This window comes from Rhyacophila brunnea, unplaced genomic scaffold (assembly GCF_057557595.1).
Source record: "Rhyacophila brunnea isolate RB1 unplaced genomic scaffold, BYU_Rbru_1.0 scaffold_2, whole genome shotgun sequence".
Lineage (NCBI taxonomy): Eukaryota > Metazoa > Arthropoda > Insecta > Trichoptera > Rhyacophilidae > Rhyacophila > Rhyacophila brunnea.
This window is the reverse complement of record NW_028232859.1, coordinates 7,713,035-7,732,820: the sequence shown is the minus strand read 5'-3', so window position 1 is coordinate 7,732,820 and position 19,786 is coordinate 7,713,035. Positions and strand designations below refer to the sequence as shown.

The following is a 19,786-nucleotide window of genomic DNA, read 5'->3' as shown; positions in this document are numbered from 1 at the left end:
AATCTTATTTGATGTTCTTCAATAAATAAGCTTGTTTTTAAAGTTGCTTAGTATAAAATAGCTGTACATAATATTGCATATTTCGTATCAGTTGACAATGTCCTATTGAAACGGTTGAAACCGGTCCTGACTATTATCAAATTATGTGGAATAAGTTGTACATATTGTATTTAATACGATGTCTTTTCACCAAGAATTAAAAGTTAACACCATTAAAGCTAGTATATAAGTCTGTACTTAACTTTGAGAACCTGGAGAGATAAAAATGTTTGTCAAGTTGTCCAAACTTTACATATTCTGTGTTATTTATATGATTGTGAATTTCGTGTTATCATTTTGTGTTTTGATTAATTCATAAGTTGACTTTGTTTTCAATTAGGTTTAATGATTATGAATCCTGTCGATAGTAAAGAAAATATTTATTTTTTCCTACTGAAACAGCTGTGATAGTCAAATATTTCATAATTATATTGGTTTTAAATTATTTTTAAATAATTAATACACCTGTGTATTATTATTATTAAAACCTAAAGAGCGTGTTTATCCATTCATGCATACACAGTGTGCGGCAAAGGTCCCTTTAAGACTTGTACTTGTTTATAATATATGTAATAAACTTGAACTTGAACTTATTATGACACTAGGCGTGAAAATTTATATCAAGTAAATGTGAGGCATTATGTTGTACGCATGGTCTTTTATGGAATTTTCCCGATACCTTTCTTAGTGATTCCTGTGATATCAAGGCAATTTCCATTTACATTACATTACATTTTCCTTTAGAAATAATACAAAGAGAAAGAAGTCTAGTACCACTAGCAGTTCTAACACTATAAGATCTTCCAAATCCTCTCAATGTATTGACGATAAGATTAAGAATTTAGAGCTCTGCAATTGTGTATGAATCCATGGTTGATATCACCAATGATAATTTCTGCGAAATTAATAAAAACAATACAAATAATGAAAGGACGTTTGCCGCATCTATTGTGTATTATTTATAATTTCTTACTAAGTTATTTTATGTACTTTTTATATGTAGAACAATTTTTTTTTGAATATTAATTGACAGTATTATGTATTGATTGTTTGTTAAATCTGTTTTTCCAAGATCTGGTCATTGATAGCATAATATATATATTAATTCTGTGTGGATTAATAAAAATATATAATTAATTGAAACACTAAAATAATTATTGTTAGAAACAAATTTTAAAGCATACTATAAACTAGGTAATTTTGATCTTTAATTCTGAAACCTACTCGAATAATTATTATTATCCATTATAAAAGTATAGCTTAACAACTAAGTAGGTAATGAAGATTTTCTTATTTTCTATGGCTGAGGAAACGTGGATTAAGACGAACCTGTATTATGGTTACCATAATAAAGTAAGCCTTATTTGTGTAAACAATGTTTAAAATCTCACATAATAAGATCATGTTTTGATTGTGTACAAATACCTACAATATTGTCTACCCGTTTTCTATCTGACGGGGGCTGACAGGGCTTTAGCCTGGGGGCCCGGCGTGGCGAGTCGACCAAATAAGTGAGATGAACACATCACAAATTCTCTCTAATAGGTAGTAAAAATATATCTTTCTTCAATGACGTTATTATTTAAACTTATGTGGTTGTACGATAGGTACCGACAATTTTTAATTGTGAATCGATACTCGACTACACCATAATTCAAATGGATGTATTGAAATATATACAAACAACACTAAATATACACATTAATTTTACCGCATACGGTTTAGAAAAAGCTACTGTAGAGCGTCACACTACCTTTATCCTAAGCGATAGGTAGGGGGCCCTGTCAAAGATCCTAGCCTGGGGGCCCGCTTCAGGATGTGGGGGCCATGATCTCGGGCTGTGTTTTATCCATTTCAAAACCAAAACATAATGTCACATAAAACCAATTTAAAACAGTCTCCGTTAGATCAATCAGGATCTGTGCATAAACCAGAGTGGAGTTCTTAGAGTGAAGCTATAGTTAGTAATCTGATTTTATTTATTCAATATAGATATAGATTAATAAATTATTGTATCATAATATCCTACTGGACATATCATGTAATATTTTAGTCCCATGTTGTTCAGTGTAGTGAAAATATACTCGATGAATTAGAAAAATATTATTAATCAAATTTACTAGATTTCTTGATATTGTTTATTTATGTTGGTACCTATATATACCAGTGGCGAAGGGTGGAGGTAGGCTGTTAAGATTCGCTATAAATAATGCACACTAAACTTTTTTAGTCATATGTATTTGTTTTTATTGAACTAAGACTACAATTTACAGATGGTGTTAGTTAGTTTTTAAAAATCAATTAAACCATGCCTAAACGAAACCATCATAGATTTGGTCTAATTTGGGCAATACGACAAAATTGTGCACACTTTTTCATTCATAGTTATTCGTTTTCGTTGGATTAAATATACACATTACACATATTGTTGGTTATTTTTTTTAATTCATTAAGCCCTGACTAAACCAAACTATAATAAATAAAAAATATTATTCTATTTACAAAATATTCAAAGTTATGTATGATTTAATTGCATACTTTTAGATATTTTAGAAATAGACATGTATTTTTTGACTATTATCTATTATGGCTTGGTTTCTAATGGTTTAATTGAATTTTAAAAACTAACCAACACTATCTGTGAATTGTAGTCTTATTTCAATGAAAACAAATATGTATGTCTGAAAAAGTTTAATGTGCACTGTTTATGGCGGATCTTAACAGCCTACCTCCACCCTTCGCCACTGATATATACTTTACGCACCAATATTTATTTTCCGCTAGTCACAGATGTACCATCGTATACCAATCCTTCCATATTAATTATAGCAAAGGTTGTTTGTTAATTAGTTAAGGATTATTATATTTTTTGATGACTTTTTGCAATTTTTATAACATAAAGTATGGTGGCAAAACTTTCTGTATATTTGGTTTTTTTAAATGAATACTTTTTTACACACGATCCATGAAAATTCCCAGAAGAGTGAATTCAGCCGATCTGTTGTCAAAAAAAACCAACTAAAAATCGAAGGCAGCGGGCGGAATCGATTCATTTATTTATATATTATAATATATGGGAGAAAAGGATTAGTTTGTGTTAGTATTTACAGATGGCAATATATTTTTATTTATTTTTAATAAAGGAAATTATATTTGATTCAGATATTTGAAAAATAAGAAAATAAAGTATTTTATTTCGAATAAAAATATCAATTACATTAAAACACGTAGAATTTACAATGGCTGGTACTTACTAGTCTATGTGTCTGAGAATGAAAGCAAAACAAAAAGTCTCACTTCTGTTAAGTGTCAATTTTTTTATATAAAATTTTTGGCTTTCTATTTAATTTTTTATCACTGGACTGTAGAATTCGTGTTGGTAGATTTATTTTATTTTAAAAGAATAACATGCTTGAAATGAAATTTCTTGCTTACAATCAATGGAATAATATACTTAGCATTTTCATATAAGTATCAACAAATTTCAGCCATTACTATAAATAATTTTGACATCTTGTAATAAACACATAAAAAGTATGACTATATTTCTTAAATTATTTAGATATCTTCTACATTGAATGATGTATTTTTTTTTGTGTTATCTGTTCCAGTAACACAATTCAGAATTGATCAAACCAGTTCTTGTTAACTAGATTTTGAATCTGTAATAATATTATTATGAATTAATTCTAAAAAAGACACTAATGCTCAAAGTTTATTTACATAATATGTAATAACATAATTCTAATGATATTGTTAGAATTATGTACTTTTCGTGTGCAATTTTCTTTTGTAATCAATATTGATCAAATGTTTTGTTGTATACTTTTTGATGACTGAAGAAATAGTCGTCATAATGCGAATGGTCTTCTTGAATTCTTGAATAACGTTTTTGTAGACGCCGTGATATGTCAAGTTAATAAAATAGCACATTGAGGTTTTCTGTTGCAGAGTCAATTAACACAATCACTGCTGACCTTTTAATTACCACATTTAAATAACACGTTAATTATATCTAATGGCCAAGTACTCCAAACGTGCCAGTCGCGGTGTTAGCACTAAATGAGTTATTAATTACCTTCATTTTTTTGTCACATTTCATTAGTTTTCATGAAGACAATTTCTCAGAAGTGTTAAGAATAAAAAGGTAATTCGTACACTGATTATGTGAGAAGGAATATAACAAAAGACACACTTCATTGTGATCAGATTGATCTAAAATATATATTTAAATATCGGCATGATTTTTACAATATTCTATCGTAATTAAATTGTTGTTACTGTTGTATTTTCAATTATATTCATATTATAATCTCATGTGTCTTTCTGCACCTATAAATAAATCTGTATTGCACAATGTTGAAGTTACCTCGTCAATTATGGCAGATAGTAGCCATTGCCAAAAATACTATCTATGAATAATATATTGTGTATTAAATTAAAATATAATCAGTGATTTTAAATGATCTAGATGTGTCCATCCTATAATTATATTATTGTTATTCAATTAAATAATTGGACCCACCAGTTGCCAAAAATCTTGAATCCTAACCACATAAATAATAAAACAATCAGTCGATAGATATTATGCAAGAATTTATTATTATGTCTTCATTTTTCTAAAAGTTGATACAGTTAATAAAACATTTATTTATAGAACATTTGAAATATACCTATTTAAATCTCTATGGATTTCTAACATGATATTAAATAATGAAAATGAAATCCTAATTATTAGTAATTATGTTTTTGGCAACTGTGCAGTCTGCTTAATGCACTTATTTCCATTACTAATAAATTTACAATTATTTTTTTGTGTAGCTTTATATTTTGTAGTAGAATTTTTCTTGCCCTTTTACTATTTATAAATAGCATCATCGAATCTACCTTTAATAAATATACTAATTAATATTTAATGGTATGAATCATCATTCATTCAAAGATACTCTACCGGATAAAATACCGAAAAGAAGTGCAGTGCGCTGTGCAGTAGTCTTGTATTTTACATTAAAATCTGAGTAGACGCCAGAAATTTCTTTAATTCTCTGTTTTTACCAAACGTTGAAGAAAACATTCTTTGACATAAGTGGCATTTTTGTATGGAAGAACGAAACATCAAAGAGAATAATCTTGAGAATTTGTATGAAATTGGTACAGTATTCTCAGTGATCCCTTTTTTGCCTCATTGCAATATGTTTAGACTCCATCTCTATACAAGAAGATTTTCTTCACCATCTTTGATTAAACTCAATAATATCTATAAATAATACCACAATATAGTAATATAAGAAATTTTTTTTTGGTATCTTGAAAAAATATACAGTCGAACTCTGTTATTACGATCACAGATATAGCGAGATCTCGGATGTATGAGAAAACATTCGTTGACATTTTAGTTTATGATTTTCTCCATACATTTATTCACTTCTATAATAAGCTAAAAAATTTCTTAAAACTGTTAATGTGTTGATCGTTAAAAACATTTCATCCCTAAGCAATAAAATCCGACCGGACACGATACCGCCGGGATCGGATTACGTTTATGACACTAGTTAAGTGTCTAAGTACCTACCTAATTGGTGTTAGCCGACAATATTGAAAAAGTTTCCACGCATATGGTTGAAATTGCATGTAAAAAATCCAAGGTTTGTGAAGTCAGTAGGTACCTACCAGCGTTCATTACAATAAACAACTTCTTTTGTAGTTTATGAATGCCATGCTTGTCTCGGGGAAAAATTCTAATTGTGTATTTTTGTTTAAATTGCGACTTTTTGTGCTATGTGACCGCTCATTTAAAAATACCTATTCTCTGATATAACGAGTAACGCTTATAACGAGCAAATTCAGTCGGTCGCATCTTCCTCGTAATAACTAAGTTCGACTGTAATAATATAAGTAACTGGTGTTCTTTTTGGTATCTTGAAAAAATATATTATTAGTTTTAAAAAAAAAATGCCTAAATTTTTATATAAATACATTATGATGAGAATCTAGAATTCAAAATTTATCAAGATTAATATTATATAATATTCAGATTATTTATTGTTAACAATATTACATTAATGTCTTTGAGACAGTGTCTGAAATTTGTGCCAAGATCTAAAAACTGTCACATTTTTCACAAAGCAATTGAATTAAAATTGTTCATTAAAAACTGAGTACTCTCCTTATTATAGGAGACCTATTCTTTTTAGTAGGACAAATCCTAACTCTTAATTTCTTTCATAATGCACAAGATGTTTTGTTGCGTTTACTGTGATTGCAACTAGATGTATACCTGTATTTAAAAATGAAAAATATTTCCATTAGGTATAACCGATATAAATGATATTTGTTTGTTGAGGTACTGTTCAAATTTTTATACTTTAGTAATTTAAGTGGCATGTACAATGAAGGCATAGAATAAATAATGAATTTTATAATCTATGCACGGTGTTTCTTTATGAATCTGGTATAGGTAATACATAATACCTTTTAGAACTCACGTGCATGATGATGGAGTACTTCATTTCGGGTACTGTTATGTGTTGGTGAGGAGAGAGACATTTTACTCCTGAAATCAACCCCCTCAAAAAAAACATTCCACACCCCTCTTCTGCGAATCCCCCGTATCCGTCCAGACCCACAGGGCGGCTTGTTACTACCTACTTAGGTCCTAGATCCAAAGGAATTGCATTTTCTTTTTAATTTTTATAAGAGACAGTGTATTTTGACATGTATTACTTATCATTAAATTTGTCAAAGATTCATAATAATAATATTAATATTATCTAGAGTTGGTACATTCCTTTTATCTGACCCAAACAATTATACAATTATTATTATATACGTAAGTATTAGAGGTGAGTTGGAAATACTGTCACCAGTTTGTGTACTTAAGTTTCGGATGAAACTACCCATACTAAGTATTTGTGGCCCAATAAACTTGTTTCTAGAAACTTGAAACGTATTAGATGTTCGAATTTGAACGCATTCGATGATATCATCGCCGTGACTCGCCATTCGGTGATGCTGGTTGATTTTCAACGATATTGATATTAAATGCGCGCGAGCGAGATATCATGATACACGTATGTCTAGCCGTGATATTATACTCAACTGTCATTGTTCTCCCTTTCTCCTCTGTTGTAAAGTTGGTACAGTGAAGGACAGAAATGGTCACATGTTCGTTTTATAGTATACTATTTGAGTTCGCCTTAGTTTTAGTTTTAAGAGTTTTAGTTTCAGTTGAGTATGAGACTTTATCGAGTCCAGGAGTTCGACGCATGGTATGAGATCTCGCCGTCCGCTAGCTAGTTCGTAGTCTTGCTACGTATGAAATCATCGCCTCGGACTTTGCGACTCGCGTATGTTTAGTATAATACTACGGAATTAGTTTTAGTTTAAGTTGAGTATGACATTTACATCGAGTTGACGTCAGTCGCATGCCGGAATAGCGGAGTTCTGATAATGCTAACTGACTACGCGTTTATCTGGTTTTGTCACGTCGAGTTTCTCGATTTTTTAGTGTTATAATTGGAACTTATAAACATAAACTGAATTCAAATTGTATGCGTGATTGTATAAATGGATAAAAATTATATTATACTTAATAAACAATTTGTGTAAAAATGGCTACTAAAAGGTTAAGTTTCGTGTGGAATCGTTCCAAAGAAATAGTTACATATTATGCCATCTGTAATGTTTGTAAAATAAAAAAATCATACAAGTCAATGTCAAATTTGAAGAAACTTTTACAGCGCAAGCACCCAACTATTCATATTGAATTTGCCAGGCAAAATATAGCTCCACCTGTAAATGAAAATGCTTTACAGATAAATGAAACCAGTGCTTTTAATGCTTCAGTATTTTCTACTGAAACAGGAGTGACCAGTGCCATAGTTCCAGCTGTACCTGTCTCGAAAATGGGACTTTTCGAAAAGCGGATGTATTTTTAACGATTCTATTATAGCCAATATTTCAAATACTAGTAAGTATTTTGGAACAAGTTTCGATACTAAGTATTTTTTAATACTGGTAGTAAGTATACTTAGTCTTCAAAATCGACCAGTTTTCCCACCTCTAGTAAGTATGTCGACAGTGAATATTGTAATAATTATGTTGTTGTATTTCTATTTTTATATAATTCTCAAAATTAATGAAGTAAGTAAACTAAAGATGAGGAAACTTTTCATACAGCAAAACCATTTTTGAAACAATAATTTTATTATATCAGCAATAATCGCATAGTACAAAAAGCGGGAAAATTTTAATCATCAATTTGAATATTTATTGTTTGTATTGTTAGGCTAGGTTAGGTTTTTTAATTTAAAATATAAGCGATATCTTTTGGATTCAATTAGAATATAAAATGTGTGAGAAAAATACCAATTAGAAAAAAAAACCAGGCTATCCAGTACCACTGCACTACTGCCCAACGGTATAAATCCACCAGTATAAGTTGTCCGCTGAGTGAGGGCGCCACATGCTAACACTTCAATACTTGTTATCCTGTGTCGAGCTTACAGACCTAAAAACTTATCTGTAGAATGGCCAAAAATGGAACTACCATAGGACGCCATTTTGAAAATGTCAGATTTTGTCCAGTTACGAGTCTTGATTGGGTAGTTTCCGACAGTGGCTCCCCCATCCCATTCTTCAGATACGTTTGTAGGTCTGTACGTCTTCTAAAAACGATTTGTGAAGATATATGTATCTATAGATCAGGGGTGGCGAACCTATGGCACACGAGATGATTTTTCATAGCACGCGTTTGAAGAGAGAAAAAAACAACTATAATAATAATAAATGACAGATCGCAATGTATAAGAAATAGCGGGCAAATACTCATCAAGAATAAACATTAGGTACGTTTAATGTAAATATATAATTGCATATGCACCGTGCAATGTCTTTGATTGTGAACCTAGCAGCTTCCAGTAATACCAACTACTTCGTACATAAATAAATGCACAGTCTTTAATCTCTTTGATAATGAAATAAATTTTATGAAAAGAACGCACGACATTCAGCTGTTTGAATCGCGCGCCAGTGTTGCCGTATTTTGAAAGTGGAATTATAGTACAGGGCCTCCAAAATTATAGTATTTCGGCCAAAAAAAAACGCGTTGAATGTCCAATACTTTTCAGCATTTTCAAAAAAAATCGCGTGTGGTGATTATCGTCTCATTTTTGAAGTTATACTTCTTTTGGCGCGTTTGGGAAATCAGATCAGTGTATTTTTGGCGTGTGACATGTAGCACATAATTTATTTTTTCACACGAAAAAAAACGCACTCGATTGGATTCGAACCACCGATTGTTTGGTTATCAGTCGAACGCACTACCTTTACGCCACAGTATGATACTGTGATAGTGACGATTATACAGTATAATAATATCGTCACCCCAAAAGCAAAAGGGCCCATGTGCAATTTTGAGCAAAGAAAATAAAGGTTACTTTTGTATTTGTAAACTGATCTCCATTTAATGCAGAGGAAAAAGGTAACATGTACACGATTTTAGGAACTGTGTGCAATGTTTACAAAAATAATATAGGAAAAAGGTAACAAGTGTAATTATTTAAAAGTGAGTAAGGCTCTTAGTAGAAAAAAAAATAATTTCGTTGCAGAAAAAGGGCACTTGTGAAATTTGTGAAAAATTTAAAAACATGTTGGCAGCGGACAAAGAGGCCAAATAAATATTTTGGAAGAGCACAATAAGCGTAAAGTGGACGCTCGCAAATCAAAAGATGAAGATAAAGAAAGCTATTCATAAATGCATATAGGAAAAAGACGTATCATGTGACTTAAAAATAAAAAATTGACAAATTATAAAAAAATGCATTTCAATCTTGAGTAATTAGGTCACATGTGTTCCAAACTTCATTTCAAAATATTAATTGATAACCTCTCCACGATTTTTTTTCACTCCAAAAACACTTAAAATGCGTTTTTCTCAAAACTCAATTTATGCACAAGTGCCCTTTTATTTTTGGGGCGACGATATTATAGTTTAGAATTGTTCCGTTGCCTGGGCAGCGATTTTATTATTGTCGGCCATTTGCAATTCCTTACGTAAACAAACGATTAAACATCAGTTAGTAATATAAGTGTATAGAAATAAACCAACGGCGTTCCAATAAACGGTACTTTTCTTGAGTGTGTAACTTAACAAGATAATTAAGAGCTAGTCAAAGAATCTAGTTTATCACAAGTTTTCTTTTTGTTTTGTTACGCCAAAGAAGTATAACTTCTAACGCGCGTACATAAATACATACCTACACCGATTTTTTTAGGCAAATTTCGTTCTAATGTTCCTATATTATTAAATAATATAGAATTACCTACATCAAATTTTGATGTAGGTAATTCTATAACCAAATAACACTAAGCACCTATATATTTTTCGGTTCATCGATATAACTTTCAATTACTTAACGTTACTTTTAAATATAATATTATTTGAATCTGAAAGTATGTAAGTAAGTACCTGACATACTTAAATGTTCTCTCAAAATATTGTTTAAAATCATTATATCTATTTTTCTTGGTGTTTGTATTCATTTACGATTAATTAGTTACAATCAAAAAGATTAGACTGCGGGAGGCGTCCAATCTCTTTGGTTATAATAGTACATTGATACATGAAGACTACTCTTTTCTTAGTGCAAATCGATCATTAATTTGACAGTGTTGTGCGATTTGTGAATATCATCCATTTCCGATGTGACGAACATCTTTTTAAATGTTATCAGTGTTTTGTGAAAACAGTCTATTGAATTGTGCGAATATTCCTCAAATTTAAATTATATATGTTTTGACAAACATGATATTGTTGACAAAACATGGCAACACTATTACTCTTTACTCTATGATCATGTTCATGGTCTATGGGTAAAATTGACATTGATGGCATGTGTTTCTACTTAACCTCGAATAATAGGCAGCATAAATTAATAATATCAATAAGTTTCAAATACTTGCAATCATGGCGCCCTTGAGAGCCGGGTCAGTATACTTTATTTGAATATTAAAATTGGGTGCATTGTCTTAACCGTGGATCGTTTTATTTATCATGTTTTAATTCCAGCTTAACAATCACTAAACGTCAGGAAAGAGATGCGGTTGAATCGAATTTAGACGAATCAATGGATGTCAAAGAAGATTTGGACGAAACCAATGACGACAAAGAAGACTTAGACGAAACCAATGACGACAAAGATAATCTTGATGACTCGATGGATAGGAAAGACATAGTTGTGGATCACGATGCTTTGAGCGACGTTGAATTCGATCCAGATGAAAAACCATTCGTGACACCTCTCATGCCATCCGATACCAATTTCAATCACATTAAAAACAAACATGTGAGGAGTGCTAAGGGCTTAAAATTGATGAAGGAAAAGAGGAAGGAGAAGAAACAGGCTCGTTTGCAACGTAGACAAGATGGCATTGAACCACAGAAACCGCACACGATTGAAAGTTTAAGAGAGAAAGATGAAACAATGATTGATAACATTGAGGCACAAGAACATGAGGAGGTTGGTTGAATGATATTTTAGATAATGTTTTGTTTAATATCACACATTGGCCCTAATGATTTTTATCTCCAATATTAATTACTTGATTAAAGACTTATGTAGGTAAGATATATTATTCAAGTAAACACCTATGCATCAAAATCTTATTGTTAAAGACTGCAGAAACTTTTAGAGTTGGATGCTGTCACCAAATTAAATTAACAACATAAACTAATGTTTTATGTTATATTATAATTTTATTATTTATAATATTGAGTGGTTCACAAGCATAGTGAACCTAGTCCATTCTGGTTATTTTTGAGTAAGCTAGGTTCAAACATAATATTGGAGTATTTCTTATACTGTAAGGGTATATATTATATGTACAAAACCCACGAAGCCCAACAACAGTAGTGTGGTCGTAGTAGAAGTGAAACATAAATACTCAGCCTTAACCTTTTCACCGCGGAGCATTTAATTACTATTTAATTACCACATTTAAATAACATGCTAATTATATCTAATGGCCCCCTAATGAGACACAACAGCTGTGCCGTCCTCGTTGAAAGGATTAAGAAAATCACATTGGTATATATAATATATATATAGTGACCTCACCAGAAATCTAACTCGGAACCCCCAATGAAAACCCAGTGTGAACATATTAGACTGCAAAGTTCTAACTATCAACTTCCCTAACAGTACCTGTGTGGGATTTTTTTTATCGAAATTTCCATAAATCAATTTTTTTTGTAAAAAATCTTCTGCGAGTGTTATTGCAACCATAACCACCGATAGCCAATTTATAGGAACACAATTTTCTCATAAACAAGGGCTTATATCCCCAGAATGTGAAATAATTCTGACACATTGAGAACCTTTTCACTGCCAGGAAAATTTTACTAGGTACCTCTGTAGACCAGCTATTTTTGGAATAAAATTAATCAATTACATAATTTGTAATACTTACCAAATGAACATATTTCTCAAGATTTTCTCTAAAATGAAATATTCTTCTGAAAATATACATGACACTGACAAAAAGTCGCGGGTAAGCGTTTATAGCACTATTTAGGATAATATTACCTGATCCTGCATTACCGAGGGGTCTTATAAACCTAGGAAACAGATAATGTTTAAGAATATACATCATGTTAATTCTATTTTTTTTTATGCAGTCGAACTTGGTTATTACGATCACGGAAATAGCGAGATCTCGGATGTAATGAGGAAACATTCGTTGACATTTTAGTTTATGATTTTCTCCATACATTTATTCACTTTTATAGCGATCTACTTCTCAGGTATACCGAGCAAAATTGTTAATTTGTCGATCGTTTAAACACAACATTTTCGACCCTAAGCATTAAAATCAGACCGGGCAGTTAACTAGACTGATGCCGCCGGGATTGGATTACGTTTATAACACTAGTTAAGTATGGTGTTTTCGTTGACAACATTGAAAAAGTATCCACGCATAATATGATTGAAATTGAATTGCATGTAAAAAATCCAAGCTTTGTGAAGTCGGTAGGTACCTACCAGCGCCGGCGGTTCAGCACTTCATTACAATAAACAACTTCTTTTGTAGTTTATGAATGCCATACTTGTTTCGGGGATTTTTACGATGGCTTTTTTTCAGATTTTTTATGTTCCATGCTTAAATAGAATGTGGCGCGAAAAATGTCATTTAACAATATAACGAGTAATGCTTATAACGAGCAAATTCAGTCGGTCCTTATTCCTCGTAATAACCATGTTCGACTGTATATATATATGTAACACATAAATATTAAAGAAACTTCTTATTTTTACAGGCCAAAAAAGATATGGAAGTTGACGAAATGTCATCGTATTATGAAAAATCTTATGAACCAAAAGTCCTCATCACTTTCTCTGACAATCCACTGCGTAAGACAAGAATATTTGGCAAAGAACTCACTCGAATCATTCCTAACTCAGAATACAGGTTCAGAAAAAGGTAATTACAATCACAAATGATGCACTGATTGTGTTTGCATTTTGATGTTATTACTTCGTAGACAACTCAGTTTATCCAATGACATATTGGAAAACAATAAATACTCGTTTAAAATTAATGCCAACATTGACCATAACAAATAGAGAAGAATAATTATTGTAATCTTCTCAGCTTCCTTTTGTCAGATAATTTAGCTATATAATAATATATAAAAATACATTTTAATTATTTAAAATAGGAGTCCACAAACTTTTTGGGTGTATTGCCACATTCAGATATCAAAATACATGAACAGAAACAAGAAAGACATACATTATTGTATAATATAAATAAAACAATAAAAATATTTTATTGGTTTATGAATTAATATAGCGATTTTTCATTTAATTCTCCTTAATGTCTGTTTTCTCATTGTATTTGGTCTTTCCAATATGCTCATTAAAAACCACCACATTCCTTACAAGCATTTGTTATTAGGTATTAGGCCTTCCTCCCATGGCGCAACTGAAATCTGATGGAACTCATAAACTGACCAATGTGATGCCTCGCACACGGCGCTACTGAAACGCACTTGAAATAATAATCACATAACCTCAAACTGTCAAACTGGACCATCAGCTGTTTTGTACAAAAACTGACAACACGCGCGTTGCTGCGTTTACTTGAATACAATTAGGTTATTTCAATTTTGCTTATCTTGTACTTTTGATGTCTTTGGTTGTTATGGTTTTTATAGCATGACGCTTGTTACGCAGTGCTACCAATTTTGGTAAGGAAATATGATTTTTCACCAAATCTACTGACATTGGTACCACTGTTTTACGGTGACTAGAAACTTGAGACAACATGAAAATGAGGAAACTTGACGCGACCGTTTTGAAACTGAGAGATTCCAGTCTCGCCGTCAGCGAGCCGCCATTGAAATACATTAGCTAGATACTGGTTGGCATTTTAGTTTCAGTTCCGTCGGATTTCAGTTACTCCGTGGGAGGAGGGCCTTAGTCTAAAGTAATTTTAGTAGGCAAATAATTTTTGTTTTCATTTCAGATCAGCTGTTAAAAAGATTATCAAGTCAGCCGTAGCAGAGCAATACACTGACCTTATAATTATTAACGAAGATCAAAAACAACCCAACGGATTCCTTCTTATACATCTGCCAGAAGGACCTACTGCACATTTCAAACTTACTAATTGTAAAATCACAAAGGAGATGAAGAAAAACTATAGAGAAATCACCACACATCGACCAGAGGTAAAAACATTCATAGCTACGCTACAGTCACCAAAAAAGTATAATTACCTTTTGAATGAATCCTTTTGGAATAGTTAAATTAATAAATAATAGTTATATATCTGGTATTATTACACTTAGAATAAACTTATCATTTTATAATTATTATATTATTTTCATACAGTAGTTTTATCCCTGTGTCAATGGTCATATAACAGGTAAATAAACCCACTTTAAAAAATAAATCTGTATTAAAATAATTAAATAATTTTGTTGTTTTTAGGTTGTATTAAACAATTTCACCACACGTCTTGGCCATACAGTGGGCCGAATGTTGGGGGCTCTATTTCATTATGACCCAGAATTTAAAGGCCGTCGTGTGGTCACTTTCCACAATCAAAGGGACTACATTTTCTTCAGACATCACAGGTATAGTTATTTATAGCCTGAAATCAGTACCTTTTTACACATTTTTAACTTGAAAATTTTACGTACATTGTTTTTCTATCACTATCACCGATTCTATTATACCTACCACTTTTTATTATTTCATTGTGGATCGAGGGTGTTTCGAGCAATGTGTCATATCATTCTATTTTTAACGTGGAAAACCGGTTGGGTCTATGCAATGAGCTTAGAATGTTTTTTGCTGCACTCATGGAGACACCATTGTGCGTAATACTCCACTTTCAGTTTTGAATCATGTTAGCGATATTAAACCACATTGACTGCAAACCGCTCCATACCAATGGGACAACATCATTGGATGCATACCGCCTAATACCAATTAGCCGACCAATGAAGACCCCTGATTGCCTTATATCTACGTGTCAAATTCATTTGAATTTATTTAAAATCCAATAGGTTAAATCATCGTGCCCTCAATTGACGGCTTAATCCGGAAAAAACTAGCAGGTCAATTTTGAATATATTATTTTAATTTGCCTTTTCGTTGTATACTGAAAAGACGTATTGCAAATTGACTTTTTATACATTATAGAATAAGTGCTGAAATTGTTATAGGTAGGTACCTACTTACCCTTCAAAAAATGTCCGTTTTTCATAACGCCAACCCATCGTTAACCGAAATTGCGCACAACGCGTTATAATTTTTTGTAAATTAGGTCCACTTTTCTTTCTTTGCTTTTTGAAAAATCATCAATCACAAGATTATAAAAATTGTCTATTTTTCCCACATATTTTTTTTCAATACTGAGCATTGCAAGAGCGGTCAGTCTATCCTGGCCCTATTGCGTAGAAAGGTTTTTATTCTTTTGAGAGTGGAAAAACATCTTTCACTTTCAACTGTTGTCATTGGTATGACGCAAATAAATTGGAGAACTTTGATCGACTCGGAAAATGTTTCGTTGAAATTATTGCTGAGTAAAAAATGTAGAAGAGAAACTGCACTATTAGCGCCATGCAAATCATCTCGTTGATAAAACACCAATAATTCATTTTTTAACTTGATTATGTTTATTTCTTCTGACAGTTTTACCAAATTTACTTGACGTGTGGGAAAATTATTTTTAAAATCAGTGTAATTTTCTTTATTGAACAAATCGGATATAATGAGATGATCGTTGGATCGTGCTTCCATTTCCATTATAATTGTATCACAGACTTCAATTGCTACTGCGTGCGTACTAACTGCTTCACAAAAATGTTATAAATCACTAAAAACCAAACGTGTGTATATATGCAATAACTGCACCAAAAACTCCTTACATATGATTAAAATAACCAAAGGCATTCGTCAAAACCTGTCAACGAATCCGAACCGCATACACAGTTGCGTCTTGAGACCAATTATCTAGTCAGTGTAATCATTCTGTTTCATTTAATTAGGTGAAAAAATCTTTTGTCTCACACTCGGGCATTGCCGATATTACAGTAATTCACGCACCGTTACAAGCTTCGATCTCGTATTTTGTGTTATATCGATCTCTGTCTTATGTATGAGAAACGAGAGAGAAAATTTTATAAAAATATTCAATTTGGGTCAATTTTCAGACTGCCGGCGAACACAATATTTTTGTTCGGGGAATTATCGCCCAAACAAAAAAAAGCCCAATAGACAGCGTCGACACAATATCGCGCGCCCTATAATTTCAAATCCACCGATTATTATTAATATTATTATATATGACATTGCACATATTATTAAAATTATTATGTCGATTGTAAGGTATTTATTTTGGCAGGTCAATGACCGAATGACCTAAGCAGGGAGCCGCCAGTGGTGCCCTCTAACTTCAAACACGGATTGAAAAAAACTGTTTCAGTTCGTTGTATGCAATGACATATTAAATGGACAACTCACTTCATATCGGCGCGCACGAGAAATTGAGCATGAAAGTCATTCACAGATGTATAGGTAGACGTCACGTGAACATATGACGTATCCATTTCCATTATGCGATACAAGCTTCGAGAATTTATAGTAATATAACCTTTATTGTAATGGCGTATTAGTGTCCATTACCCATTACGTTAGAAACAGATTCTAGGTTACTTACGACTTCTCGGAGATTAGACGCATGTGAGCCCAGCGCATCACAGGCGTCTGTCCAATGGCTTCTGTCATTCAATTGCATTGAACAAACATTCATCAATATCTTAAAATGGCATTTTATCAATAATAAATAATACTAACACATGAAAAGTGATATCCCATTTCTTGGAGTGCTTAGTAGATTTTTTTTTTACAATTTTTAACTAGGCACATTGGCATTTTGTAACACAACAATAACGGCGGAGTCGAAACCTGACAGTCAGAAATTTTGTATGGGCAGACCCAGCGGTGTCGCCAGACCGCTTGCAAGCAGAATGTTCATTTGAGTGTAGGATACCGATATTAAAATATGAATTTCGATATCCGGCAGACCCGACACAAAGTGAGTGTCATTTTATTTTCCAGATGATTCGTCCATATTAATGTCATTGGTTGTATGGTAATTAACTGTATAATTATTTGTTACTACAGATATGAGTTCACTAAAGATGCTAAACGGGCAAAACTGCGAGAGCTGGGACCCAGGTTCACATTAAAGTTGATTTCCGTGCAGCAAGGGACTTTTGATTCAAAACATGGAGACTATGAGTGGCTTATACAAGGAAGACGACATCAATTAGAAACGAGCCGAAGAAAATTCTTCCTTTAAACCATATTTATTTATATTACAATTATTATGTACTATGTTTTCAATTTATATAACAATAAAAATGAAACAAAATAATTTCATATACATTTTGCGTTTCAATAATAATTATTGTGAAAAATAGAGGAAGTTATAGAAATACTGCATTTCTGGAATTTCAGGGAATTTAACCCACAGAAACAATGACATTATTAATGGACGACGCACTCAATACAGTAGCTATCAAGTAAATTCGCATGTATAGGTAGACGTCACGCAATTTCCATTATGCGATGTTACGCATCGGGAATTTATAGCAATATGACCTTTATTGTAATGGCGTTAGAGCAGTGTTTCTAATGTCAATGTTCATTTGAGCGAACCCGTTCGAACCGAACCATTCGGCAAACCCAACAAAAAGCATCAGGAATTTATAGCAATATCACCTTTATTGTAATGGCGTTAGAACAGATTATGCCATTCGGCAGACCCGACGATAAAGTGATTGTCATTTTCTTTTCCAGATGATTCGTCCATATTAATGTCATTGCACAGAACAGACAGAAAAGGAGGTAAAAGTGGGCCAACAGCCAGATTAAATTTTGTAGTAAATTTAATAAGAGTACTAAAACTGCTACAACTTCATAATATATTATTATGATTAATTTAAATATTTTTTTCAAAACATGTGTAGGTGTTGAAACACTTCAATTTAAACTCTTTATTCTAAATATGCAGGTAAATTTGTCGAGTTTTAAGAAATATCTAAATGTAAAAAATAAAACATTTTTACCAATGACACAGATTGTCCAGAATCACTTGGTTAACAGCGGCATTGTCTTCATGGTTTTAAGTGTTTACATTTCAGATAAAAGTCAGCGGCTTTCTGTTTCAAAATATTTTTATTTTTTTATGATTTTACTGAGGCTTTTGACTGCGACTTGCTGTCATATCGCATCTTCTCATCTAGAAGACGATTCGCCAGATCAGGCCCTTACTCCAATTCTGTTAAAGAACTTTACAATTTTCCCAAGCTCTTCCGTCCTACCCACCGCCAGGACACCGTTCAATTCGTCAACATTCTCAAAGATATCCTTTTGTTATTATTTTCCTATTCTCAGATTCACCTTTTATGATTATTTCTTGAGATGAGATTTCTCGATCACAATCTACTTTAAGTACCTACTTACAAAATAAACCTTTTTAGATAATAGCAATCTTTGGAAAACTCAACTTTTTGTACTAATTATACATTTTTAAATTGTAAGAGCATGATGCAGAACCATACTTAGGCGCTTAAGTTTCTAAGTACGGACCTAACTTTTAGATCGATTTTGGCAACCTAAGTTCATTGAGGAAAAACATTTAATATTATTATTCTTATTAGAATACCTAAGTGTACGAGAGAAAGAACATACAACATGTTTTTATTGTTAGAAGCGTCGACAACTCTGTATTACGCTAGTAGGTAGATAGGTAGGTACCTTGTTCTTATAATCAAAATGAGACTGATGAAAAATAAATCCAGATAACCGAGGTCCTACTGTATAATGATCAAACCCATAAACAGCTAAAATCGTAGTCAATGTCATTTCAATAAAATATTGCAGATTGTAGGCATAATATGAAAAAAGTCATTTTGTTGTTTGCAATGGTAGATTTTTTTGTTTTCTTGTCAACAATGTCATCTATTGACTTACCGCATTACTACTAAAAAACAATTTTGACAGTCATTTTTATTTTCAACTAATTTTAATAGATGTCAATAACTTTCTTACGAAAAGTCAATAAAATTACCATAGGCTTATTTTTACTGCTGTACCTATTATATTGTGTAACCTGTATTGACTAAAATATTAATATTATACTCATATCAGATTATATTTGCCAAACCTTT

General features: G+C 31.9%; 1 protein-coding gene across 1 annotated transcript; it reads left to right on the top strand.

Moving 5' to 3' along the window:
- Positions 1–10,903: 10,903 nt before the first annotated feature.
- Positions 10,904–17,997, top strand: LOC147071798 (putative ribosome production factor 1). Its single transcript, XM_085946861.1, has 6 exons — positions 10,904–11,025; positions 11,108–11,558; positions 13,355–13,518; positions 14,566–14,770; positions 15,033–15,178; positions 17,736–17,997. The coding sequence occupies exons 1-6, from the start codon at positions 11,006–11,008 to the stop codon at positions 17,911–17,913; spliced, it is 1,164 nt and encodes a 387-aa protein (XP_085802987.1). The 5' UTR covers positions 10,904–11,005; the 3' UTR covers positions 17,914–17,997.
- The last annotated feature ends 1,789 nt before the right edge of the window (positions 17,998–19,786 follow it).